The 27,779-nt window shown below is 43.3% G+C and overlaps 2 protein-coding genes across 2 annotated transcripts; both read left to right on the forward strand.

Annotated features, from left to right (window-relative positions):
* The first annotated feature begins 1,884 nt into the window (after nucleotides 1-1,884).
* Nucleotides 1,885-5,325, forward strand: LOC114708741 (granzyme G-like). The gene is made up of 5 exons (XM_028892231.2): nucleotides 1,885-2,025; nucleotides 3,496-3,643; nucleotides 4,083-4,218; nucleotides 4,420-4,680; nucleotides 5,070-5,325. Exons 1-5 carry the CDS (start codon nucleotides 1,971-1,973, stop codon nucleotides 5,220-5,222), a joined length of 753 nt encoding a protein of 250 aa, XP_028748064.1. The 5' UTR covers nucleotides 1,885-1,970; the 3' UTR covers nucleotides 5,223-5,325.
* A 14,161-nt stretch (nucleotides 5,326-19,486) lies between these two features.
* Nucleotides 19,487-23,460, forward strand: LOC114708679 (granzyme E-like). The gene is made up of 5 exons (XM_028892127.2): nucleotides 19,487-19,630; nucleotides 20,670-20,820; nucleotides 22,354-22,489; nucleotides 22,689-22,949; nucleotides 23,204-23,460. Exons 1-5 carry the CDS (start codon nucleotides 19,576-19,578, stop codon nucleotides 23,354-23,356), a joined length of 756 nt encoding a protein of 251 aa, XP_028747960.1. The 5' UTR covers nucleotides 19,487-19,575; the 3' UTR covers nucleotides 23,357-23,460.
* The last annotated feature ends 4,319 nt before the right edge of the window (nucleotides 23,461-27,779 follow it).

Consider the following 27,779-nt stretch of genomic DNA (forward strand, 5'->3'; position numbering starts at 1 on the left):
CATATGGCTTTTGTTACAGTTGCTCCATAGTATATCTTGAAATCAGGGATGGATATTGCACACTTTGAAAAATAATTATTAGATATTTCTTTCTTTGGGTTTTTTTTTTTTTGGTTATTGTTGTTGTTTTATATTTGGTTTTGGCCATTCTCTTACCCATTTGTTGATTTTCAGTTTTATTTCTTTGGTGTTTAATTTCTGAAATTCTTTGCATAATTTGCACAATAGCCTGTGATGGCTGATCTTGGTTGTCAACTTCACTGCATTTGGAAGGAACTAAAACCCAAGCAGCTGGGCAGACCTGAGAGGGATTTTCTTGATTAGATCATTTGAGTTGGGAGATCCATCCTAAACCTGACCTCCTCACCTTCTCAAGGCAGCCCACATAAAAGGATATGGGAAAAGGAAGATTTTTCTTTTTGCTAGCTTGCCATCACTTTTTCTGGAAACTACATCCACCTTGTTGCTGAGACATTCCTCCTTTGGTTATAGAACCTACTTTTTCAGGATTCCTTCGCAGATGAGACCAGAGCTCTCTAAGAATCCTCCAGAACTCTGGCACTGGATCGGGACTGCTGAGATATCCAGTCTTGTGGACAGAACAATGGCATCCTTGCTCTTCCTGTCAGGGGACAGCCATTATTGTTTCCTTTGCTGTATAGAAACTTTATCTTCATGGAGTTCCACCTCATATATATAATATAGCAAATAATATAGCATATATATTAGCAAATGCACATGTGACTACAGTATAATGTGAAGAAAGAGTACAAGAGAGGTAAAATAAAAGGGAATGAGGAATCATGAGCACAGGTGACTGAAATGAGTTATGAAACTATTTTAAAAAAATTTTTGACTTCTAATTCTGTCATGGATTCTTTTTTTGTCTTGGTGGTGGCTGGATAAGCCCATAAAATGTATTTTCTACAAAAAGTGTAAAATTGAGCCAGGCGGTGGTGGCACACGCCTTTAATCCCAGCACTCGGGAGGCAGAGGCAGGCGGATCTCTGTGAGTTCGAGGCCAGCCTGGGCTACCAAGTGAGTTCCAGGAAATGCTCAAAGCTACACAGAGAAACCCTGTCTGGAAAAACCAAAAAAAAAATTGAATGAGAAGTTTCACAACTTCCATTCTGAATGCCAATTCTAGCTGTATGGAAGTTCATTGAGTAGCATCGACTTTGTGTCTTGTTAATTTTGGTGTGTGGTTTTATTTACAATATTTTCTTAGTGATAAAGTGGGTAAATGGGTGGATCAGGGAGGAGATTGGGAGGGAAAACCATGATGAGAAAATATTGTATGAAAAAATATTTTATTCTTAATTAAAAAATTTTTAAAGATGTAATGAGGGAAGCCAACCGTTTTTATAGACTAGTTCAGGGTATGTAATGGTTGGCTGCTGGCCTGCAGGTGGCCCTGAATTGGTACATATATATGATCCAACATAAAATCAAAATTTCACTGAAAACATTATGAGATCTTTTTCTGTGTGAGATTTTGTGTGTGTGTAACTATATTGTGTGACTCTTGAGCATGACTCTGTAGATGACTGCATGTTCCAACGTCATGCAAAGTGAATATATAAGAAAAATGAAAGAAAGAATGAGAGAAAAAAACAAAGAAATTAAAAGAGATCTTAACAGAATACAAAAGATGTAAGACCTAAGAAAGCACACAATTTTAGCTCAGTGCAGTCACTGTGGACTTCCTGGAGTCTCAGGCCCTCCTCAACCACAGCCTCTTCACCCTCTACATTCTCGGTCATTCTCCCAGCTTAGCTCATAGGATGTCAATGCGGTGACAGTGTCATTTTGACCCAAACCAGAAAACGCCCTTACGTCCTGAAGCCAATCAGCGCAGAAGTGCACAGGTTTAAAATGCCTGGGAGGTCACTGAGCACTGACCTCCTTCATATCCCCTCAAGGACTGTGTCTACTCTGCCCTCCTCCAACCTGAGGAGCCTTCCTGGAAGATGCCACCAGTCCTGATTCTCCTGACCTTTCTTCTGCCCCTTGGAGCTGGTGGAGGTGAGTGAACATCCCGGTCCCAGAGGTGCCATCCCATTACACCTCTGCAGACTCTCTGCCCAGCACTAGTCAGGAACTGACCTGCACCTAACCAGGAGATTCCTGAAACCCAGACCTAGAAATCTGTCATGGGCTAGATTTTCAACAGGGTCTGAAGAAGGGAGGTGTCCTCAGAAGACTTAGTAGGCATTAGCTTTTCCGTGCTCTTCATCATCACCTGAAGTGATGATAATCCCTAAAAAGGGAAGTAGAAGAGAATGCAAAGAAAATTTAAAAGTTCATCATTAACCTTACTTGAGCCCAGGGCAATGGCAGCTTTAATGACCAGCCTGCAAAAAAGGTAATGTAAGGCCACCAGCTCAAGAATATTATCATCAAAGCCCAGCGGCGGTGGCATAAGCCTTTAATCCCAGCACCCAGGAGGCACAGCCAGGCAGATCTCTGTGAGTTTGAGGCCAGTCTGTTCTACAGAGTGAGATCCAGGACAGGAACCAAAACTACACAGAGAAACCTTGTCTAGAAAAACCAAAAAAAAAAAAAAAAAAAAAAAAAAAAAAAAAAAAAAAAAAAAAAAAAAAAAGAAAGAAAGAAAAGAAAGACAGAAAGAAAGAGACAAAAAGAGAGAAAGAAAGAAAGAGAGAGAGAAAGAAGGAAAGAGAGAGAGAAACAAACAAAGAAAGAAAGAGAGAGAGAGAGAAAGAAAGGAAGGAAGGAAAAAAGGAAGGAACGAAGGAAGGAACAAAGGAAGGAAGGAAGGAAGGAAGGAAGGAAGGAAGGAACGAAGGAAGGAAGGAAGGAAGGAAAGAAGGAAGTTATTGTCATTTCATAACCTCTGCCCTCAGCCTGCTGAAGAAAGAGGACCTGGGTGACAGCTGCCTGCATTCCACATTCCACTAGCTTTGCAGTCTTGTTTTGGTGGCCTCTCCACTTCTTCCTGCAGGTCCCCAGCTGTTCCCATCTTTGCCAACACACCACTCCAATGTCCCCAAGGCCCTGAATCCCATGAGCTCTGAACCACCAGCCCTTCAAGTGGAAGTCATTATCCATGCAACCAAAGCATTTACTGAGAACACAAGACGTGTTGGGCACCAGAATAGGAGAATTTTAGGAAATCCCCCTCTGTAGTTGAGAAAATAACATCCAAGACATGAGCAGGGTTGGGAGACTCACTAACAAAAAGAACATCGGCAAGCCTCCCAGGATCCTCTTGGCCTCTGTCATCATGAAGACAGAGCTGGTCCGTCCATGTATTTGTAAAGCAGGGGCTGGAGGACAAGTGTCACCCACCCCTTCTCAGAACAGGGCTCTGAGGCTAAAGATTCAGCAAAGATTATTCTGTGTGTAAGGAATTAATTCAACCACAGGTCTGGGGGAACTACAGATCCCATAGTCTTCACCCTCTCCCTGGATATTCCCTCCTGACCTCAACTGCTGCTCCCAGGAACCCCATATTGTAGCCTTTTCTTTCAGAGGAGATCATCGGGGGACATGAGGTCAAGCCCCACTCCCGCCCATACATGGCGTTTGTTACATTTCTAAATGATGGTAATATGATGTTCTGTGGAGGCTTCCTGGTGAAAGACAACTTCGTGCTGACTGCTGCTCACTGCCTGGGAAGGTGAGGAGAAGCAGGTGGCCCGTGCTTTCTGAGACCCCAACAGGTGTTTTCGTCCTCTACTTGTGGATGCTCCTGAGAGCACTCTAGAGGGCAGGACTGTGAAAATGGAAGTCTGAAAACAGGGACACTGAGGTCAAAGGGTGAGAGGTCAGAGCCAGCAGCACACTTGAGTTGAAAGTAGCTCCACTGCCCAGACTAAAGCAGTGGCTGAGGTTGAAAGGATGCATTGAGAGTCTGTGCAAACTTTGGAGTATTTCCTAGAAGCAAGAGGGAGCCTCCAGGACTCTATGTTCTTGAGAAGCAGAGAGAGGCAGGTCAAACCCTGAGGCCCTCCTGTCTCCTCAAGTCCCCTCAGCTAGAGCCCCTCCCTGCCTCTTACACCTCTTGGACTGTGTCCTCTCTCACTCCACATCTCTCATCTCCACTCTGCTCTCTACAGCTCAATGAGAGTCACTCTGGGGGCCCACAACATCGAGACAAAGGAGGAGACCCAACAGATCATCCCTGTGGCAGAAGCCATCCCACACCCAGACTATAATGCTGAGAACTGGTCCAATGACATCATGCTCTTGAAGGTGAGACCTGCCACCACCCCCCATCCACACCTCCACCCACACCTCACCCACCCCTGGTGCCTCTGATCTGCTTGATGCATGGCTTGACCCTCCCCTCCTGCTCTCATCCTGCATCTTCCTTCCCTGCCATTCTGGTTGTCAAAGTGTCCCAGGTCAGCAGGCTCCTGGCTGAGCTGGTCTCTCCTGCCTCTTTCTTATCAGCTGCAGAGGAAAGCCATTAGAACAAATGCTGTGAGGCCACTCAAGCTGCCCAAAGCCAATTCCCAGGTGAATCCAGGGGACGAGTGCCACATAGCTGGCTGGGGGGCAACATCCCTCAATGCCACCAAAGGAGCAGCCTCCCTACAAGAGACTGTATTGATCATCCTGGACGACGAGGAATGCGAACTTGATTTCCACCAATATATGAAGACCATTCAGATTTGTGCTGGAGACCCAAATCAAATACAGGCTGCTTTCAAGGTGGGGATCAAGCATTTAACAGACAAAATGCAGGGAGAACGGAACCTGGGGGAGACCTGGGTGTGAGAATGGCCAAAGCCTCAAGCCCCAGATAAGAGCAGAGACATCCCAAAAGTGCAGCTTTGAGTCCCTCTGTGTGTTAGAAAGTGTGGAAGGTGGGAAGCATCCACCATCCCAAAACAGCATAAATTATCCCAGAGTGTCCCTGAGAACTTCAGGGAGAGCCTTGGACTGAGATAGAAGGAAAAGTCTGGTCTCTCTGGATCCCTGATACTGAGGGAGTTTGAAAACCTGTCCTGGCCCCAATCTAACAGTTAACCTTTCCAGGAGGAGGTACAGACAGCAGAGTCAAGGGAACCAGGCTCAGTTCTTCCTTTCCTTGCCCACAGGGTGACTCCGGAGGACCTCTTGTATGTGACAACAGAGCTTATGGAGTTTTATCCAATGGAGATAATGAGATCATCGCTCCAGGAGTCTTCACTAAGGTTGTGTCCTTCCTGCCGTGGATACGAAGAAGCATGAAGCCTTCTAACAGGTGCTAAAACCAGCTGTTCCTACCAGGTTGTCTGGCCACAGGCCAGAACCACATGGAGTGGGCAGCAAAGCTGAAAACTCATAATAAATTGATCTCCTCGGTGAATACAACTGATGTCCTTTATTGTTTGAGCGTCTCTCATGTGCACCTCCGTGGTCCAAGCAGACTCTCTTGTTAGTTCTGGGATCTTCTTCCTCCTTCTTCCCCAGCCCCTCCCTCACCTAGAACTTTAGGCTAGACAATTCCACATATTCATCACCCCATACATGGTTGACTTAGTAGGTTGTTTTTATTTATTTATTTATTTATTTATTTATTTATTTATTTATTTATTTATTTTTACCTTTTTAGAGCTTTATTAGGAGAGAGAAGGACAGAGAGAGACAGACAGACAGAGAGAGACAGAGAGACCTAGCAGCAGGAAAGTACAGAGAGAATACAGAGTGAGCTGTTTTTATTTTTAAGATAGGATCTCACTATATATAGCTCTGGCTGGCCTGGACTTTACAGAGATCTGCTGCATATGCTTCCCAAGGGATGAGATTAAGGGGATGTGCCACGATATCCAACTACATGCATAATTTAATACCCAGCTCTTCAAGGTTGGTTTTCTTACAACACAATCAGGAGTCTACACACAGTCATTCCTTTTCATACTTAGCCCTCCACAAAAGAACCTCCTCAGAACCAGAAAAAGCCCTACCATTTCTAAACCACCTTCATTAAGTCCCCACATTTGCCAGAGAATTAATAAGGCATTGGGGTGAAGGGAGATTGGACTCTGGGAATTTAGAAGGCCTTGGGATTCAGTTTCCTGTTTCTAGGACCTCCCATCTCTCTAGCCAGTCAGGAGGCTCTCACCACCTGAACTGTTTGCAGTCTGGGAGGCTGAGATATCCCTCTGGTGGCCACAGGCTAACCTGGGTGCCATTTCCCCACCCAGCACAGATCTGAGACAACTTCTGTCCCCCTTGCTGGCCTTCCAGTGTTTTGCACATGACTTCCTCTGCCACCAGTAGATTCTGTTCCAGCCCCACCTCCTCAGTCCTGATTTAAACCAGCCTTTTATTCATTTATAGGTTCCAAACCCTTGGAATCTCCTCTACCTCTTAGTCCAGTTAGACTTAGACTGCCAGTGACCTGATGCTCATCCTTCCCACCTAGGCCAGGCTGAGCCCTGTTCCAACCTAAGTCTTCCAAGGAGAGGCTCAGCTATGACCTCCAGTCACTCAACAGCCCTGGATCAGCTTGGAAACTCTGCTTCCCCCTGCTGGCAACATGAGTTATAGCAGTTTATGAACCAGAGGGATCCAAGGGATGCTAGGCTGGAAGTAACTTTTTGACATCATCAATCAACATTTGTAGATCCTAATTTCTATCAGGTACACAGTAGACTCCTTCTTCACCCTCATTCTATTGTTTCACTAGACAGGCACAAATGGATCTATATTTACAATTCACACACAAAAAGGAATGTTATAAAAATGATTCAATTCTCTCTATTCTTATAGAGACATGGGCATAATCTTCTTTGGTTCAGAAAAGCAGTGTATGGAATTGGAAAAAGTTGGAACCCTTCCAGTGCTGTGGTCTTCATTGTACCTCATGTGGAGCCCTCATGAAGGAGGTGGGCAGGAGAAACGCAAGCAGAGTGGCTGTAGCCTGCTTCACATTCAAACCACAGACCTGGCCTGTTGTTCAAATTTCTAAAGGTCTAAAAATAAAAAACCTGGATCCAGATAGTGGTGTAAATACTGAAAGTTCAGAGACATAAAACAAGCCACTGCCACGTCTCAACTCACCAATTCCCCGAATCTTCTCTTTGAGAGCCTCTGAGTCCTCAGCTGAAAAAGCTCTCCCCACACTAGCCACTCCTCCTGAAGTATCAGACATTTCATTGTGACCCATGTGACCCCATTTAAGTCCCTAGAACAGCACCACTAGTGAACTGTACTTTTTTACATACTTCTCACATATCTTACATCCTGCTCACAATTTCCTCTCCATCCACTCATCCCATTCTGCCCCACCCTCTGCCTCCCCCAGATCCTCTTGCCCTCTACTTTACTTCAGAAAAGAGCAGGCACCCCAGGGAGATCAACCTAATATGGCTTAACAAGATACAAAAAGACTAGGCACAAACACTCATATAAAGGCTGGAGGAGGTAACCCAGAAGGAGGGAAAGGGTCCCAAGAGCAGGCAAACGAGTCAGAGATAACCCTACTCCCACTGTTAGGAGTCTCACAAAAACCCCAAGCTAAACAACCACAGTATGTATGGGGAGGATCTAGTGCAGACCCCTGCTGGCTCCTTGATTGTCTCTTCAGTCTCTGTGAACCACTATGAGGCCTGCTGTGTTGGTTCTATTGCCCATTGTGGTAGTTTGAATGTAATTGGCTCCCATAATTTCATAGGGAGTGGCACTATTAGAAAGTGTGGCTTTGTTGAAGTGGGTATGGACTTGTTGGAGGAAGTGTGTCACTGTAGGAGCAGGCTTTGAGGGTTCCTATGCTAAGAATACAGTTCAGTGAGTCAGTCAACTTCCCATTGCCTGCATGATACAACAGTCTCAGCTCCAGCACCTCCTCTGCCTCCATGCCCCTATGTTCCCGGTCATGATGATAATGGACTGAACCTCTGAAACTGTAAGCGAGCCACGCCAATTTAATGTTTTCTTTAGAAGAGTAGCCATGGTCATGGTGTCTCTTCACAGCAATAGAAACCCTATCTAAGACAACCATGTTCTTCTAGTGTCCTTCAACCCTCTGGCTCCTATATCCTTTCACCTCCTTTCTGCAGGGTTCCTTGAACTCGGCCTAATGTTTGGGTGTGGGTCTCTGCATCTGTTACAATCAGCCACTGGAGGGGCCTCTCTGATGATGAATGGGCTAGGCACCAATCTATGAGCATAGCAGAATATCATTAGGATTCATTTCATTAACTTTTTTTTTTTGGCAATTTATGTTTGGTTCTACCCTAGGTCTCTGGCCATCCAGCTTCTGGTTCTGGGCCATCCAGGCATTGTGAGGCATGGATCTCAAGTGGGCCAGTCATTAGCTGGCCACCTGTTCTGCTCCACCAACCCTCCAGCACAGGCAGGACAAATTGTAGGTTGAATGTTTTGTGCCTGAGTTGGGGTTCCAGTCCCATGACTGGAAGCCTTGACTGGCTACAGAAGATGAACAGTTCAGGCACTGTATTCACCAAGGCATCTTCTCTAAGGTCACCCTCATAGATTCCAGGGAGTTTCTACTAGAGTAGGTTTCCACATCACCCCCAAATTCCAATCATCTCCCCCAGTCTTCACTCCCTCCAAATCCCACACCTGATTGATCCCTCTAGTTCCCATACCCACCCTAACCCAGTCCATCCTCAAAATCTATTCTATCTTGCAGCAGCCTTTTTCTTTTGGGTCTACCACCCAGCTCCCAAATCAAGACATGGAGACTTATTAGTTTTGAATGCTCACCTTAGCTTAGCCTCATTTCTGGCTAGCTCTTTTAACTTAAATTAATGTGTTTCTCTTTATCTACCTTTTGCCTTGGTGCTTTTTACATTTTCCTTCTGTATGTCCTACTTATCCTGCTGTCTCTATGTCTGTCTGTCTGGCAGGTGCCTGCTTCTGGCCCTGGGCATGTCCTCGTCTTTCTCCTAGTTCTCTCCTCCTTCTCTCCTCCTCCTGTTCTTTCTTCTCAATATTCCTCCTATTTATTCTCTCTGTCCACCAGCCTTGCCTTGCCCTCTCCTGCTTGGCTCCTGGCCGTTCATCTCCTTACTAAACCAATTAAGTGCCTTAGGCAGGCAAGGTGCAACAGCAACACATCCTTACATCCTTAAACAAATGCAGCAGAAACAAACGTAACACACCTTTACACAATTAAAGTAATATTCTACAGCATAAACAAATGCCACACATCTTTATATAGTTAAATATTTCACAACACTATCTCCCTTTCACAGGGAGATCCAAGTGGCCCGCCTTGGGGCTGTGGATTGTAGCATGATTATCTTTTACTTAATAGCTAATATTCACTTATAAATGAGTACATACCATGTTTGTCTTTCTGGGTCTGGGTTACCTCATTCAGGATGATTGTTTTTCTACTTTCATCCATTTTCCTACAAATTTCATGATGTCTTGTGTTTTAACAGCTGAGTAATACTCCATTGTGCAATGTACCACATTTTCTTTATCCATTATTCTGTTGAGGGACATCTAGGTTGTTTCCAGTTTCTGGCTATTATTTTTTAAAATCTACTATAAACATAGTTAAGCAAGTGTCCTTGTGGTAGGATAGAGCATCCTTTGTATATATGCCCAGGAGTGGCTAATTTGCTATAGTGGTATAGTTTGGTCTTTAGGTAGATCAATTCCCAATTTTCTGAGAAACTGCCATATTGATTTCCATGGTAACTGTATAAGTTTGCACTCCCATCAGCATTGGAGAAGTGTTCCCCTTGCTCCACATCCTAGCCAGCCTGAGTTGTGACCTTTGTTACTGATCTTAGCCATTCTGACAGGTATAAGATGGAATCTCAAAGCAGTTTTTGGTTTGCATTTCCCTGATGGCTAAGGATATTAAACATTTTTTAATGTTTCTCAGCCAGTTATGATTACTCTATTGAGAATTCTCTGTTTAGATCTGTACCCCATTTTTAGTTGGATGATTTGATTAGTTGATGGCTAAGTTTCTTAATTTCTTTACATATTTTGGATATTAGTCTCCTGTCAGATGTGGAGTTGGTGAAAATCTTTTCCTGTGCTGTAGGCTGCCATTTTTCTTACTGACTGTGTCCTTTGCCTCACAGAAGCTTTTCAGTTTCATGGGGTTGATCTTAGTGCCTTCTGCTATCCAGGGTCTTCAGAAAGTTGTCTCCTGTGCTGATGCATTCAAGACTATTCTCCACTTTCTCTTCTATCAGGTTCAGTGTATCTGGTCATTGATCCACTTGGATTTGAATTTTGTGAAAAATAAGAATATTTTTCATTCTTCTACATGCAAACATCCACTGAGACCAGCACCGGGTGTTGTTGTTGTTGTTGTTGTTGTTTTTTTTCCAGTGTGTATTTCTGGCTTTTTTATAAAAAAAAAATCAAGTGTTCATAGGTGTGTGGATATATGTTTGTGTCTTCAATTCCATTGGTCAACATGTCTGCTTTTATGCCAATACCATATGGTTTCCATTACCATAGCTCTGTAGTACAGCTCATAATTAGGAATGGATATTGAATGCTTCTTAAAATATTTATTGGATATTTTTTCATTCGTACATTCTTTTTCGTTCTTTCTTTTTTATTGCCTATTTCTTTCACTTGCCCATTTGTTGACTGTCAGTTTTATTTCCTTGGTTTTAATTTCTGAAATTCTTTGCATATTTTGGATAAAAGCCTGTAATGGCTGATCTTGGTTGTCAACTACACTGCATTTGGAAGGATCTAAGACCCAAGCAGCTAGGCACACCTGGGAGTGTTTTTCTTGATTAGATTATTTGAGGTGGGAGATCCATCACAAATCCAGGCCCCACTTTCCCATGGCAGCCCATGCCAAAAAAAATGGAAGAAGGAAGGTTTTGCTTTTTGCCTCCTTGTCCTCATGCTTTCTGGAAACTACATCCACTTTGTTGCTGAGGCATTCCTTTTTTGGTTATAGAACCTACTTCCTTAGGATTCCATCTCTGGTGAGTCCAGCAGCTCTCTAGGAATCCTTCAGAACTCCAGCACTGGATGTGGACTGCTGAGACAAACAGTCTTGTGGACAGAACAACGGCATCCTTGGTCTTCCTGTCAGGGGACAGCCATTAATGCTTCCTTTGCTGTACAGAAACTTTATTTTCATAGCATTCCACCTGTTGATGCTTTGGGCTAGTTCTTCTGCCTTTGGTGCTCTGTTTAAAAATGTTCTAGATCTCCTCAATATCATAAAGGGTTTCCCCTGGGTTTTCTTCTAAAATTTGTGTTTCTGGTTTTAAACTAAGGCTTTGATCCATTTAAATGATTTTTGTAGAAGGTTAAGGATGAGATTCACATTTCATTCCTCTCCAGGTATATCCAGTTCTGACAGCACCATTTGTGGAATCTTTTTCAAAGATTTTTTTTTAATTTTTTGCTTCTTTTGTCAAAAATTAAGTGGGCATAGCTTTGCCACTTTATGGCAGCACCTCTACCCTAGTCATGTATCTTCTTGCCTATTTTTGCCCCAGTACCAGGGGGTCTTTATCACTATGGCTCTGTAGTATTATTTTTTTATTTAAAAGGGTTTTTTTTTCCTTTTCACATATCAACCACAGTTCCCCCTCCCTCCCCTCCTCCTGCTCACTCTCTACTTTCCCCCCACCACACCTCATCCACTTTTCAGAGAGGGTAAGGCCTCCTATGGGAAGTCAACAAAGTCTGGCACATCAATTGAGGCAATATCAAGCCCCTCCTCCCTGTATCAAGGCTGAGCAAGATATCCCTCCACAGGGAATGGGCTCCAAAAAGTCAGTTCATGCACTAGGGATAAATCCTGGTCCCACTGCCAGTGGTCTCACATGCTAGTTCAGGCCCATGCAGATTCCCCAGCTGTCAATTCAGAATCTGTGAGCTCTAACTAGCTCGGGTCAGCTGTCCTGTGGGTTTCCCCATCATGATCTCTGCTCACATAATCCCTCCTCCCTCTCTTCAGCTGGATTCCAGGTGCTCTACCCAGTGATTAGCTGTGAATCTCTGCATCTGTTTCCATCAGTTATTGGATGAAGGGTCTATGATGACAATTAGGGTAGTCATCGATCTGATTACAGGGCAAGGCCAGTTCAGGGACCCTCTCCACTATTGCTTGGAGTCTTAGCAGGGGTCATCTTTGTGGGTTCCTTGGAATATCCCTAGCACCAAGTTTCTCCCTAACCCCACGATGGCTCCTTCTAGCAAGATATTTCCTTCCTTGCTCTCCCTCTCTGTCCCTCCCCCAACTCCACCATCCCATTCCCTCATGTTCTCATGCCACCTCTCCTTGGCTCCTCCCCTCCCCCCACACTCCCAATTAATCTGGAGAGCTTATCTACTTCCCCTTCCTAGGGCGATCCATGTTTGTCTCTCTTAGGGTCCTCCTTCTTATCTAACTTCTCTGAGGTTGTCGACTGTATCCTGGTTATCCTTTGCTTTATGTCTAATACCCACTTATGAGTGAGTACATACAGTGTTTGTCTTTTGGGGGGGTCTGAGTTACCTCACTCAGGATGGTTTTTTTCTAGTTCTGTCTATTTGCCTGCAGATTTCATAATGTCATTTTTTTTCTAGCTGGTTAATGCTCCATTGTGTAAATGTAGCACATTTTATTTATCCATTCTTCATTTGAGGGGCATCTAGGTTGTTTCTAGGTTCTGGCTATTACAAATAATGCTATTAACATAGTTGTGGAAATGTTTTTATGGTATGAATGTGCATCTTTTGAGTATATGCCTAAGAGTAGTAGTATTGCTGGATCATGAAATAGATTGATTCCCAGCTTTCTGAGAAACTACCATACTGATTTCCAAAGTGGCAGTACAAGTTTGCACTCTCACCAACAATGGAGGAGTATTCCCCTTACTCCACATCCTCTCCAGCATAGGCTGTAATCAGCGGTTTTTATCTTAGCCAGTCTGACATGTGTAAGATGGTATCTCAGAATTGTTTTGATTTACATTTCCCTGATTGTAGTGGGTAGCCATTCCAGCTTGGATCTGGAAGTTCCAACCCCCATTGAGACTCTGGCAACTGTCACGCCTACAAGGTGGGGCCAGGGGAGGCAGCTAGAGACCCGAGAGCTGGATGGGCGAGTGCTCTCTCTGTTCCTAGACCCTAGATGGTGGAGGTTGACTGAGCAGAGCTCCAGAGAACACCGCTGGACTGAGATACACCTTCCCCAGACCCCTGCGATCTACCTATCCCTTCATTTGTAAGTCACCCACTAAATAAATCTTCTTTTAACTATGTGGAGTGGCCTTAATAATTTCACCAATACCTGATGGCTAAGGATGTTGAGTGATTCTTTGTCTTTTGGCCATTTGAGATTCTTCTGTTGAGAATTCTTTGTTTAGATATGTACCCCATTTTTTAAATTGGATTATTTGATATTTTGATGTCTAGTTTCTTGAGTTCTTCAGATGTAGGGTTGGTGAAGACCTTTTCCCATTCTGTGGACTGTCGTTTTGTCTTATTTACTGTGTCTTCTGCCTTATAGAAACTTCTCAGTTTCAGGAGGTCCAATTTATTAACTTTTGCTCTCAGTGTCTGTGCTACCAGTGTTGTATTTAGGATGTGGTCTCCTGTGCCAATACATTCAAGGCTACTTCCCACTTTCTCTCCTATCAGGTTCAGTGTAACTGGATTTATATTGAAGTCTTTGATCCACTTGAACCTTAGTTTTGTGCATGGTGATCGATATGGATCTATTTGTATTCTTCTACATGCTGCCATCCAGTTATGTTAGCACCATTTGTTAAAGATGCTTTCATTTCTCCATTGCATATTTTTTGGCCCCTTGTCTAAAATCAGGTGTTCATAGGTGTGTGGATTAATATCAGGGTCTTCGATTCTATTGATCCAAGTGTCTGTTTTTATGCCAATACCAATAAGCTGTTTTTATTTCTATAGCTCTATAGTAGAGCTTGAAGTCAGGGATGATGATGCCTCCAGAGGATCCTTTATTGTATAAGATTGTTTTGGCTATCCTGGGTTGTTTTTTTTTCTATGAAGTTGAGTATTGTTCTATGAAGGATTGTGGCGGGATTTTGATGAGGATTTCATTGAATCTGTAGATTGCTTTTGGTAAGATTGCCATTTTTACTATGTTGAGTCCATCTATCTAAGAGCATGGAAGGTCTTTCCATTTTCTGATATCTTCAATTTCTTTCTTCAGAGACTTAGAGTTCTTGTCATACAGGTCTTTCACTTGTTTGGTTAGAGTTACTCCAATATATTTTATGTTCTTTGTGGCTATTGTAAAGGGTGATGTTTCCCTGATTTCTGTCTCAGCCCATTTATTACTTGTATATAGGAGGGCTACTGATTTTTTTTAGTTAATCTTGTACTCTGCCACATTGCTGAAGGTGTTTATCAGCTGTAGGAGTTCCCTGGTCAAATTTTTGGGGTCACTTATGTATAATATCATATCATCTGCAAATAGTGAAAGTTTGGCTTCTTCCTTTCCAATTTGTATCCCCTTGATTTCCTTTTGTTGTCTTACTGCTCTAGCTAGAACTTGGAGTACTATATTTAATAGATATGGAGAGAGTGGACAGCCTTGTCTTGTTTCTGAATTTAGTGGGATCACTTTGAGTTTCTCTCTGTTTAGTTGATGCTGACTGTCAACTTGATGTATATTGTTTTTATTATGTTTGGGTATGTTCCTTGCATCCCTGATCTCTCCAAAACCTTTATCATGAAGGGGTGTTGGATTTTGTCAAAGGCTTTTTCAGCATTTAATAAGATGATCTTGTAGGGTTTTGTTTCTTTCAGTTTGTTTATATAGTGGATTACATTGACAGATTTTCATATGTTAAACCATCCCTGCATCTCTGGGATGAAGCCTAATTGATCATGGTGGATTTTTTGATGTGTTCTTAGAGTCTGTTTGCCAGTATTTTATTGAGTATTTTTGCATCAATGTTCATGAAGGAGATTGGTCTGTAATTCTCTTTCTTTTTTGCATCTTTGTGTGGTTTGTGTACCAGGGTGACTGTAGCCTCATAAGAAGAGTTTGGCAATGTTTCTTCTGTTTCTGTTGTGTGGAACAATTTTAGGAGTATTGGTATTAGTTCTTCTTTGAAATTCTGGTAGAATTTTGTGCTGAAGCCATCTGGCCCTGGGCTTTTTTCCATTGGGAGACTTTTAATAGATGCTTCTATTCTCTTAGGGATTATAGGTCTATTTAAATTGTTTATCTGGTCTTGATTTAATTTTGGTAAGTGGTATATATCCAGAAAATTGTCCATTTCTTTTTGATTTTCCAATTTTGTGGAGTACAGGTTTTTGAAGTATGACCTGATGATTCTCTGGATTTCCTCAGTGTCTGTTATTATGTCTCCCTTTTCATTTCTGATTTTGTTGATTTGGATATTCTCTCTCTGCCTTTTGGTTAGTTTGGACAAGGGTTTGTCTATCTTGTTGATTTTCTCAAAGAACCAACTCTTTAATTAATTGATTCTTTGTATTGTTCTCTTTGCTTCAATTTTATTGATTTAAGCCCTGAGTTTGATTATTTCCTGGTGTCTGTTCCTTCTGGCTGAGTTTGCTTCTTTTTGTTCTAGAGCTTTCAGGTGTGATGTTAATTTGCTTGTGTGAGATTTCTCAAAATTCTTTATGTAGTCACTTAGTGCTATGAACTTTCCTCCTAGCACTGTTTTCATTGTGTCCCATAAGTTTGGGTATGCTGTGGATTTTTTTTTTCATTGAATTCTGGCAAGTCTTTAATTTCTTTATTTCTTCCTTAAATCAGAGGTGGTTCAGTTGAGAGTTGTTCAGTTTCCAGGAGTTTGTAGGCTTTATGTAGTTTGTGTTGTTGTTGAACTCTAACTTTAGCCCATGGTGGTCCAATAAGATACAAGGGGTTACTCCCATGTTTTTGTATCTGTTAAGATTTGCTTTATGACTGAATATGTGGTCGATTTTAGAGAAGATTCCATGAGTGGTGTTGAGAAGAAGGTATATTCTTTTGTGTTAGAGTGAATTGTTCTGAAGATGTTTATTAAGTCCATTTGAGTCGTAACATTTTAGTTCCCTTGTTTCTCTGTTAAGTCTCTGCCTGGCAGACCTGTCCATTAATGAGAGTGAGGTGTTGAAGTCTCCCACTATGAATGTGTGGGGTTTGATGTGTGATTTAAGCTTTACTAGTGTTTCTTTTAAAAAAATGCAGATGCCCTTGTATTTGGGACATAGACGTTCAGGATTGAGACTTCATCTTGATGGATTTTTCCTTTGATGACTATGAAATGCCCTTCTCCATCTCTTTTGATTAATTTTAGTTTGAAGTCTATTTTGTTAGCTATAAGGATAGTGATACTGGCTTGTTTCTTAGGTCTATTTGATTGGAAAATCTCTTCCCAACCCTTCCTCTGAGGTAATGTCTGTCTTTGAAGTTGAGGTGTGTTTCTTGCATGCAGCAGAAGGATGGATCCTGTTTTCATATCCATTCTGTTAGCCTGTGTCTTTTTATTCATGAATTGAGTCCATTGATATGAAGAGATGTTATTGTTAGTTCCTGTTATTTTTGGCGGTAGTGATGGTAGTGTGTGTGTTTTCCTTTTAGGGTTTTGCTATAGTGAGATTATCTATTGCCTGTGTTTTTATGGATGTACCTGAGTCCTTTGGGTTGGAGTTTACCTTCAGAACTTTCTGTAGGGCTGGATTTGTGGATAGGTATTGTTTAAAACTGGTTTTGTCATAAAATATCTTGTTTTCTCTGTCTATGTTGATTGAAAGTTTTGCTGGGTATAGTAGTCTGGGCTGGCATCCACGGTCTGTTAGTGTCTGTAAAACATCTCACCAGGACCTTCTGGCTTTTAGAGTCTCCAGTGAGAAGTCAAGTGTAATTCTGATAGGCCTGCCTTTATATGTTACTTGGCCTTTTCCTTTGCAGCTCTTCAAATTCTTTATTTATTCTATATGTTTAGTGTTTTGATTATTATGTGGTGAGGGGACGTTTTCTCTTGGTCTAGACTATTTGGTGTTCTGCAAGTTTCTTCTACCTTTACAGGCAGGTCCTCCTTTAGATTGGGAAAGTTTTCTCCTATGATTTTTTAAATATATTTTCTTTGCCTTTGAGCTGGGATACCTCTCCTTCTTCTATCCCTGTTATTCTTAGGTTTGGTCTTTTCATGGTGTCCCAGGCTTCCTGGATATTTAGTGTTAGGAATTTCTTGGATTTAACATTTTCTTTAACTGGTGAATCTATTTCCTCTATTGTGTCTTCAACTCCTGAGATTCTCTCTTCCATCTCTCAGATTCTGCTGGTTACGCTTCCAGCTGTAGTTCCCATTCATTCCCGCAGATGCTCCATTTCCAGTATTCCCCAGTTCATGTTTTCTTTACTATTTCTATTTCAGTTTTCAAGTTGTGCACCATTTCCTTCACCTGTTTGATGGCTTTTTCTTGGCTTTCTTTAAGGGATTTATTGATTTCGTCCAATTTTTTGTTTGTCTTTTCCTCGACTTCTTTAAGGGAATTTCATTTCATTTCCTCTTTAACAACCTCTATCATCTTCATGAAGTAATTTTTAAGGTCATTGTCTTGTGTTTCAGCTGCATTGGAATGTTCAGGCTTTGCTGTTGTAGGATCACTGGGTTCCGGTGGAGCCATCTTGCTCTTGTGGTTGTTGAATGTGTTCTTACAGTGGCGTTTACTCCTCTGTTTTTCCTCTGGTGTGGCTTGTGCCTGTGCCTGTGCCTGTGCCTGGTCTTCCAGCTGTTGTGTTTTGATACTGACCTCTGTAGCCTGCTGTTTTAGCAGCTGATGTGGTTTGCACCTGTTCCTATGTAGTCTGCTGGGTTTGTGGGGGAGGGCTGGTCACAGGGAGAGTGTTACAGGGCTTGGGTTGGGCGAGGGAGTGGGTCTTGGCAGGGTGGCTGGCGGGGGTGGGGGCACAGCCTGGAGGCAGGTATCTCACCTGGCTGCAGGCTGGTGGGGATGGCACCAGAGCAGTGGAGTTCCACCAGAGGTGGGGGCAGGGTCCAGATGCCTTGCTGGTGCTGGGGAGCCCTGACTGTCCTGGAACTCACTCTGCAGATCAGGCTGGCCTTGAACTCACAGAGATCTTCCTGCCCTTGCCTCCCAAGTGCTGAGATTAAAGGGGTGTGCCACCACTGCTTCCCTTACTTTTAGGATAAAAGCATACTAAAATAAATCCTCTTACTTAGATGTCATCAATTTCTTTATTAGAAATCACTAAATTGGAGCTGTTCCATGGTTTTGAAAGATTCTCTCTAAATGAGCACCACATAATTAAGATTATTATATTCTGTAAGGATTTTGTTCTTTCCCTATGTGTGGAGATATTGTGTCATTTATATAGGGTACTTTTTCAGGGGGAATTACCAATTTTCATCATACCTTGTATTAGTAATGTGTATCCCAAAACAGTTTTTTTTTTGTGGCCCAGAAAAGCCAAAGGATTACAATGCATGGACCAGATGATATACTTTGATCCAATTAATATCAGAACTTCAGTTCACAACTAAGACAAGAAAACCTCTCTTGGTCACAAAGTATGAAAGGAGGAAATTCAAAAACATCTGAAAAACATAAGGCTGTGGTGGTAAAGCAGGAACCTGGGGTGCTCTGTGGTTATCTGGATGTGCCCACACACACCTATTGTTAGAGAAAGGCCAGCCTGTCTCAACTCTCAGAGCTGATCTCACACAGCTCTAACCATCTTGTGCTCTAAGCTCAGATCCTCAGCTCACTCCAGTCTATATCAGCCTTTTCCAGGCCTGGATCCCTGTCTCTCTCACTGCTGGATCTACCAAACTAAATAATCCTTCAAGATCTTACCAAGCTCCTTGTTTATCTATGGAAAATCCTAGACAACACTGTAGAAAATGCCAGTGGAGTCATTAGCAGGGAAGCCAGTGCTGATCTGATCTTAGTAAGCATTAAATTCAATCCTGAAGCTCTTGTTTAGAGATAAATGCCAATACATAATAAACAGGTAACCTATACATGTCATTTGTGATTCATTACACTTAACTATGTATGACGGTAAGACATGATCATTGAAAACAGGGCAAACAGGGCATTTGATTTTGAGATTTCTCTGTGATGTCCTGGAAGTTTAGGAGAATCAGAGTGAGTTAATATTAATTCATCAGACTATTCTAACAGATGGCTCCACAGTATCATCAGAAGTCCTAGAGGTTAATGAGATGATGTACAGAAATTCTCCTGGTCAAATATGGCACAGTATCAACCCTAAATAACTACTGTATAACTGTATTTGAAGTGCTGTAACTATTTCATGGTAAATGGCTTGTCTGTATTATTTAAAATGGAAAGAAAGAAACCAAAAGATATCTTACCAGAATGCAAAAGAATGTAAGAGATAAGAAAGGATGCAATTTTAGCTCAGTGCAGTCACTGTGGACTTCCTGGAGTCTCAGATCATCCTCAACCACAGCCTCCACACCCTCTGCTTTCTTGGTCTTTATTCCTGCTTGGCCCATGTCAATGTGGTGAGAGTGTCATTTTTGCCTCAAACCAGAAAACGTCCTTAAGTACTGCTGCCTATCAGAAACAGAGGTGCACAGGTTTAAAATGCCTGTGAGGTCACTGAGCACTGACCTCCTTTATCCCCTCAAGGACTGTGTCTACTCTGCCCTCCTCCAACCTGAGCAGCTTTCCTGGAAGATGCCACCAGTCCTGATTCTCCTGACCTTGTTTCTGCCACTTGGAGCTGGTGCAGGTGAGTGAACATCCCTGTCCCAGCACTGCCATCCCATAATACCTCTGCAGACTCTTTGCCCAGCTCTAGTCAGAAACTGACCTGCACCAAACAGGGAGGTTTCTGAATCTCAGGTCCCATACCACATCCAGACCTGGAAATCTGTCACTGGCTAGATTTCCAACAAGGTCTGAAGAAGAGAGGTGTCCTCAGAAGACTTGGTGGGCACTAGCTTTTCCCTGCTCTTCGTCATCACCTGAAGTGATGATAATCCCTAAAAAAGGAAGTAGCAGAGAATGCAAAGAAAATATAAAGTACATCATTAACCTTCCTTGAGTCCAGTGCAAGGGCAGCTTTAATGACCAGCCTGCAATGGTGTAAGGCCACCAGCTCAAGAACATTAGCATCATTTAGTAACCTCCACCCTCAGCCTGCTGAAGAAAGAGGACCTGGGTGACAAGATACCGCATTGCACACTTCACTAGCTTTGCTGTCTTGTTTTGGTGGCCTCTCCACTTCTTCCTGCAGGTCCCCAGCTCTTCCCATCTTTGCCAGGACACTGCTCCATGTTCCCCAGGCTCTGAACCCCATGAGCTCAAGTAGAACTCATTTATTCATGCAACCAAAAGCATTTCCTGAGAATACACATTATGTTGGGCATCAGAATAAGAGAATTTTAGAAAAACCTCCTCCATAGAGCTTGGGGGTCGGGGAAGGTGAGAAAATAACAACAACCAAGACATTGGTGGGATTGGGGAGAATCACTAACAAAGAAAGGCTCAAGGCAAGCCACCCAGGACCTGCTTGGTCACTAGCATCATGAAGACAGAGCTGGTCCTTCCATGTATTTGTAAAGCAGGGGCTGGAGGACAAGTGTCACCCACCCCTGCAGGAGCTCTGCAGAATTAGATTCAGCAAAGATTATTCTATGTACAAGGAATTCTATCTACCACAGGCTTGGAGAACTGCAGATCCCATAGCCTTGACCTTCTCCTTAGATCTTCCATCTTGACTTCACCTGCTGCTCCCAGACACCCCATATTCTAGCCTTTTCTTTCAGAGGAGATCATCGGGGGCCATGAGGCCAAGCCCCACTCCCGACCCTACATGACATTTATTGAATCTCTGCATGTTGGTGGGAATAGAAGTCGCTGTGGAGGCTTCCTGGTACAAGACAACTTCGTGCTGACCGCTGCTCACTGCCTGGGAAGGTGAGGAGAAGCAGCTAGCCCACACTTTCTGAGACCGTATAGGAGCTTCTGTCCTCTACTTGTGGATGCTCCTGTTGGGGCACACTAGAGGGCAGGACTGTGAACATGGAAGTCTGAAAACAGGGACACTGAGGTCAAAGGTGAGAGGTCGAGCCAGCAGCACACTTGAGGAGAAAGCAGCCACCCTGGCCAGACTGGAGCAGTGGCTGAGGTTGAAAGGACGCATTGAGAGTTACTGAGGGCTGTGGGAGTATACAGCAGGTGACGACTAGTGTTTGATAAGTCGACCCATCAGATGTATAACTCCCTAATGGCGAGATCCACCTGGCAAAGCCGTAGCATCACTGGCTGTGGAAATCGGTTGTTTTCTGTCTGTAACTTTCTCATGGGCCACCATTATACCTCACTATAAGAATAGCTGTCAGGTGCTTTCCACGCCCCTTTGGTGGTATGGTTTACATCTTTGGCACACTTACAGTTGTGGATGGTGAGGTTACGATTTCTGTTTAAACTGTATAATTTTGATGTATAGAAATAATACTAGGATATTTTATATTATTCGGACTGACAGGATTCTCAGTCACAAAGACAGCCTTTCACATAGATAGCTAACTTTAGACCTCAGAGCAGATGAAGAAGAAGAAGAAGAAGAAGAAGAAGAAGAAGAAGAAGAAGAAGAAGAAGAAGAAGAAGAAGCATGAGAGAAGTGTGAGGGATTGAGTGGGTGAAGGGGTGAGTGAGTAAAGAGTGAGTGAATAATGTAGAAGTATGTGTGTATATGAGTGAGTGTGAGAGAGAAAGCTGTGTGAACATCTGCTGCTAATAGAGGAGCTGTACCTGGAAACTGTGTAAAGTGCTGTATGGTGAGAGAGCTATGGAAATGAGATGTTTAGCTGTGGCTGTGTGGAGATTTGTAACTGTGGAGGGAAGGAAGGTGAAGCTGTATGGAAAACAGATGTAGAAGAGAAATGTATGTAAAAGAAAGATGTGTAGTCACGTGAAAACAGATGTAACTGTGTATAGAGATGTATGGCCCTATGTACGTAAAGAAAGTCATGTAGCTGTATGTATAGAATGTAGCAGTGTGGAGATTGTAGAACTTCGGAGACAGAAAGAGTCAGAGACCCTCTTTAAGATGAAGAAAAAGATAAGGTTAACATCAGAAAGCATCTGTATTTCCTTATTTCACCAATCATAGGTAGATTAAAACTAATTCCTAAAACCCTCAGATAGAAAAAGTCTAGGCCTCACTGCCTTTGTGGATCTTCTTCCATTACCCTGGAGGTGGTCAGAGGGCAGGCTCTCCATAAGGCTCCCGGAAAAGAGTCAATGCAAACTTTGGAATATTGTCTAGAAGCAAGAGGGAGCCCCTAGGACTCTAATGTCCTTGAGAAGCAGAGAGAGGCAGGTCAAACCCTGAGGCCCTCCTGTCTCCTCAAGTCCCCTCAGCTAGAGCCCCTCCCTGCCTCTTACACCTCCTGGACTGTGTCCTCTCTCACTCCACATTTCTCATCTCCACTCTGCTCTCTACAGCTCAATGAGAGTCACTCTGGGGGCCCACAACATCGAGACAAAGGAGAAGACCCAGCAGATCATCCCTGTGGCAAAAGCCATTCCACACCCAGACTACAACGATAAGGACTGGTCCAATGACATCATGCTCTTGAAGGTGACTCCTGCCAACCCCCCATCCACACCTCCATCCACGCCTCACCCACCCCTGGTGCCTCTGATCTACTTGATGCAAGGCTTGCCCCTCCCCTCCTGCTCTCATCCTGCATCTTCCCTCCCTGCCATCCTGGTTGTTAAAGAGTCCCAGGTCAGCAGGCTCCTGGCTGAGCTGGTCTCTCCTGCCTCTTCCCTATCAGCTGCAGAGGAAAGCCAAGAGGACGAAAGCTGTGAGGCTCCTCAAGCTGCCCAGGGCTAACGCCCAAGTGAAGCCAGGGGACGAGTGCCACATAGCTGGCTGGGGGGCAACGTCCCTCAATGCCACTAAAGGAGCAGCCTCCCTACAAGAGACTGTATTGATCATCCAGGACGACCAGAAATGCAAACTCCGCTTCCACCGCTACATCAAGACCATTCAGATTTGTGCTGGAGACCCAAAGCAAATACAGGCTGCTTTCAAGGTAGGAATCAAGCATTTAACAGGCAAAATGCAGGGAGAGAGGAACGTGGGGGAGGCCTGGGTGTGAGAATGGCTAAACCCTCAAGCCCTAGAACCAAAGAGGGACATCACAAAAGTCAGGCCTCCCAGAGCCCTGATCCTGAAGGAATTTGAAAGCCTGTCCTGGCCCCGATCTAACAGTTAACCTTTCCAGGAGGAGGTACAGACAGCAGAGCCAAGGGAACCAGACTCAGTTCTTCCTTTCCCTGCCCACAGGGTGACTCTGGGGGACCCCTCGTGTGTGACAACAGAGCTTATGGAGTTTTAGCCTATGGAAAAACCAAGAGCATCGCTCCAGGAATCTTCACTAAGGTTGTGTCCTTCCTGCCGTGGATACAAAGAAGCATGAAGTCTTGTAACAGGTGCTAAAACCAGCTGTTCCTACCAGCTTGTCTGGCCACTGGCCAGAACCACATGGAGTGGGCAGCAAAGGGGAAAACTCATAATAAATTGATCTCCTCGGTGAATTCAGCAGAAGTCCTGTATTGTTTGAACCTCTCTCGTGTGCACCTCAGTGGTCCAGGCAGACTCGCCTGTCAGTTCTGGGCTTTTCTTCCTCCTTCTTCCCCAGCCCCTTCCTCACCTGGAACTTCAGGCTAGACAATTCCACATATTCACCACCCGATACATGGTGGGGTTAGTGGGTTGTTTGTTTTTATTTTTGAGATAGGATCTCATTACATAGCTCTGGCTGGCCTGGACTTTACTATATAGACCAGCCTGGCCATTAACTCACAAAGGTCTGCTGCATCTGCCTCCTCAGTGCTGGGATTAAAGGTGTGTGCTATGACATCCAACCATACACATATTTCAATACCCAGCTCTTCAAGGTTGACTTTCTTACCACACAAGCCCTCCAGAAATGAACCTCCCCAGGACTAGAAAATCCCTACCATCTCTAAACCACCTTCATCAAGTCTCCAACTCTTTCCAGAGAATCGAACAAAGCATTGGGGTGAAGGGAGATTTGACTCTGGGAATTAAAAAGGCCATGGGCCATGCCACTGGATATGTTTCTTATTTTCAGGACCTCCCATCTGGCTAGCAGGGCAGGGGACTCTCACCACCTGAACTTTCTGTCTGCAGTCTAGGAAGCTGAGACATTCCTCTGGTGGCCCCAGGCTCACCTGGGTACCATTTCCCCACCCAGCAAGGATCTCGGGCAACCTCTGTCCCCCTTGTTGGTTTTCAAGTGTTTTCCACATGACTCCCTCTAGCCACCAATAGTTTCTGATCCAGCCCCACTTCCCCAGCCCTGATTTAAACCAGCCTTTTTACTCATCTACCTATAAGTTCCAAACACGTGGAATCTCATTTACCTCTTCATCCAGCTAGACATAAGCTGCCAGTCACCTGATGCTCACCCTTCCCACCTAGGCCAGCTGGCTGAGCCCTGTTCTAGCCCGAGTCTTCCATGGAGAGGCTCAGCCATGATCTCCAGTCACTCAACAACCCTCGTCCAGCCTGGAAACGCTGCTTCCCCCTGCTGGCAACATGAGTTATAGCAGTTTGTGAACCAGAGGGACCCAAGGGATGCTAGGCTGGAATCATCAACCAACACTGTGGATCCCGGGGTTTGGGTCAGCTATACAGTAGATTCCTCCTTCCCTTTCATTGTCATGTTTCATAGACAGGTCAATGTGGCACAAATGGATCTATATTTAGAATTCACAAAAAAGCCATATTTTAAGAATGATTAAATTCTCTACATTTTAACAGTGTCATGTGCATGGCCTTCTCTGGTTCAGAAAAGCAATGTGTGTAATTCGAACAAAGTTGGAAGGCCTCCAGTGTTGGGGTTTTCAATGTATCTTGTGTGGAGCCCTCGTTGAAAGAGCTGGGCCAGAGAAAGGCAAGTGGAGGGGGCGCTGTTCCTTGCTTCAGGTTCAAACCACAGACCCGCCACTCCTGCTGAAGTAGAAGGCGGTTCATTGTGACCCATGTGACCCTATTTCAGTCCCTCAGCCACCACTGAACTATACTTTTAAAGTTCCTGTAGTCCTGGGTGTTGGCTTTGTCTGATTCTGTGTATGTAGCTATTGTGTGTCATGTATCACTCACCAGCGGTGCGGTTTGAAGGACCTAATTTTTTTTTTCAGTTTGTCTGCTTTGATTTTCATTTTCTGAAGGTTGTTGAGGAAGTATGATTTTTTATTTTTACTTTGGGTTTTGATTTTGTTTGTTCGTTTGTTTGTTTTGAGAGAGAGAGAATGTGATGTTGAGTGGGTAGGGAGATGGGGAAGGTCTGGGAAGAATTGAGAGGGGAAAGAATATGATCGAAACGTATGGTATGAAAAAATAAAGAAATTAGCAATGATATAATAGAATTTTATAATTAAAATATAGATTTATTGAAATGAATAAGAATAATAACTGAAAATAGCTCTTCCTCCCTTCTTCCACCAAGTCCTGGGAGTGAAACTTCAGCCCTTGAGAGGTGGACAGTGGTAAGTGTGCAGTAGGGCACCGTAGAAAGATGCTGGAGCTTCATGCTCTGTGTGGAAATGAGCTAGCTTCCAGCCGTGGGTCTCTGCCTAGACTCTTAAGGAGCAAAGAGACATAAACTTGGTGTCTATGGATGAAGCTACTCCTCCTCTTCATCCTCCTAATCCTCCTCTTCTTCATACAGCAGTTATCCTATGCTTAACAATGAAATAGCGCAATATTCTGAGGTTTTAATGCCAGTTACTGCCCTTTTTGCAATCTGTACCTATCTGTATGACATTGACACACTTTTCTTCTGTAATTATTGAATTCTGATTCTTGTGTTTAATCCAAATCAATATTTAAATCTTATTTCTCATTATAACATAAATAAATGTATTTGGAAGTTTTCTAATGACTTTTGGAACTTTCCTATTGTGTTATCTTAGTGTGTTAGCTTATACAGAAGATGAACTTTAGCGCGCTCTCTCTCTCTCTCTCTCTCTCTCTCTCTCTCTCTCTCTCTCTCTCTCCCTTTTATTGACAACAGATCCTTTTCCTCACATAATGTAACCTGATCATGGTTTCCTTTCTTTCTGCTCCTCCTCCCCACTTCCCTTCCCATCTGGATCCACTCCCTTTCTGTCCCTGATTATAAAATAAATCTAAGGGATTAGAATATAATATAGGATAAATTAAAATTTAATACCTTAGAATTGGATAATACAAACAGAAGGAAAAGAGCCCAAAGAAAACCACAAGGATCAGAGACGCACTCATTCGAACACTCAGGAATCTGCTGCAGGGGGAAGTGATCATGGCTGAGCAAGGCACTGATTTATATAACAGAATGTCACTAGGAGTCATCTTATTGCTATGTTTTGTTTTTGTTTGTTTGTTTAGAGCAGTAGTATTTGGTTTTACCCTAGGTCCCGGGGCTATCTAGTCTCAGGTTCTAGGTCACTCAAGCAGTGTCAGATATGGTTTCCAACTTGAGGGGCGGGCCTTAAGTCAAATCAGATATTCATTGGTTATTCCACAAGATTTGTGCCACCATGCAGGCAGGTCAACACTGTCGATAAGGGGTTTGTGGCTGGCTTGGTGTGTATGTTCTCATTTGGTAGCATGCACATTACCTTCCTGTACCAAAAGCACTGGAATGTAGGGGTGAAGGCTCTGTGTGGGCATAAGCTTGACTTTTCCACATTCAAAGAGTTGAGTAGGGGCCTTGCTGTCAATTTGTGAAGCACAATCTATAGTCTTGGCAACAGCCTGGGTTTCCCATGGAAACCCTTTGGGCAACAACTCAGTTAAATATAACTCAGTCCTGGTACTGGAAGCTTCAGAAATGTCCAGTTAGGGATCTGTCTCCCACATTTGAGGAACTTGCCTGACTCCATTTTGAAGGCAAGAGCCATTGTGCTATATTGTTAAAAATGTTTCCATTTGCTGTAAGAGCTGAGCTACTGTTTTTAAGTCTGTTCCCTGGCTTCACTAGAATGCCCCAGAAAGGCACTTAGCGACATGAAACCTACGCCCACCACACACTCCTCTGGTTTAAGCCTCATTTTAGAGACAGCAGAGTGACAAGGGAATGGTATTTAGGGCTTTCCCCCCCCCATAAGTTTTTTACTATTATCATTATTTAATGAAATCACTTCATAGGAATGAACTCAAAAACACCACACCACTTGACGACAGCAGCCACTAGACACATCCTAAATTCTTTTTCCCCCCCAATCTAACGGGGGTTTTTATCTTTCAGTACTTGTGTGGTAGATGAAGTTTATTGATTTCCATAGTGGCTGTACAAGTTTGCACCCCCACAAGCAATGGACTAGTGTTCCCCTAAATCCACATCCTCCACAACAAGCTGTCACCTGTTTATTGATCTTAACCATTCTGACGGGTGTAAGATGAAATCTCAGAGTAGTTTTGATTTGTATTTCTCTGAGGACTAAGGATGTTGAACCTTTAAGTGTTTCTCAACCATTTGTTTTCTCTTATGAAATAAAATTTTTTACACTTCTTTATATATTTTGGGTATCGGTCTTCTATTGGATATGGAGTTGGTAAAAATCTTTTCCCATTCTTTAGTCCGCCACTTTGTCCAAATGACAGTATCCTTTGCCATACAGAAGCATTTCAGTTTCATGAGTTCCAATTTATTGTTGATCTTAGTGCCTATACTAATGGTGCTCTATTTAGAAATTCTTTTCCTATGTCAGTGAGGTCAAGGCTATTCCTCTTCTATCAGTTTTAGTGTATCTGGTTTTATGTTGAGGTCTTTGATCCATTTGGGGTTGAGTTTTGGACAGGATGATAAGTATTATACTGAATAGATATGGAGAGAGCAGACAACTTTGTC

The sequence above is a fragment of the Peromyscus leucopus genome, chromosome 9, assembly GCF_004664715.2.
Source record: "Peromyscus leucopus breed LL Stock chromosome 9, UCI_PerLeu_2.1, whole genome shotgun sequence".
In the NCBI taxonomy this organism is placed as follows: domain Eukaryota; kingdom Metazoa; phylum Chordata; class Mammalia; order Rodentia; family Cricetidae; genus Peromyscus; species Peromyscus leucopus.

What these genes read in the sequence shown, in the direction of transcription:
- LOC114708741 (XM_028892231.2), top strand. Translation starts at nt 1,971, where the DNA reads ATGCCACCAGTCCTGATTCTCCTGACCTTTCTTCTGCCCCTTGGAGCT. An exon ending in ATGACATCATGCTCTTGAAG is followed by an intron (nt 4,219 to 4,419) that starts GTGAGACCTGCC and finishes CTTTCTTATCAG; the next exon opens with CTGCAGAGGAAAGCCATTAG. An exon ending in AAATACAGGCTGCTTTCAAG is followed by an intron (nt 4,681 to 5,069) that starts GTGGGGATCAAG and finishes CCTTGCCCACAG; the next exon opens with GGTGACTCCGGAGGACCTCT.
- LOC114708679 (XM_028892127.2), top strand. Translation starts at nt 19,576, where the DNA reads ATGCCACCAGTCCTGATTCTCCTGACCTTGTTTCTGCCACTTGGAGCT. An exon ending in ATGACATCATGCTCTTGAAG is followed by an intron (nt 22,490 to 22,688) that starts GTGACTCCTGCC and finishes CTTCCCTATCAG; the next exon opens with CTGCAGAGGAAAGCCAAGAG. An exon ending in AAATACAGGCTGCTTTCAAG is followed by an intron (nt 22,950 to 23,203) that starts GTAGGAATCAAG and finishes CCCTGCCCACAG; the next exon opens with GGTGACTCTGGGGGACCCCT.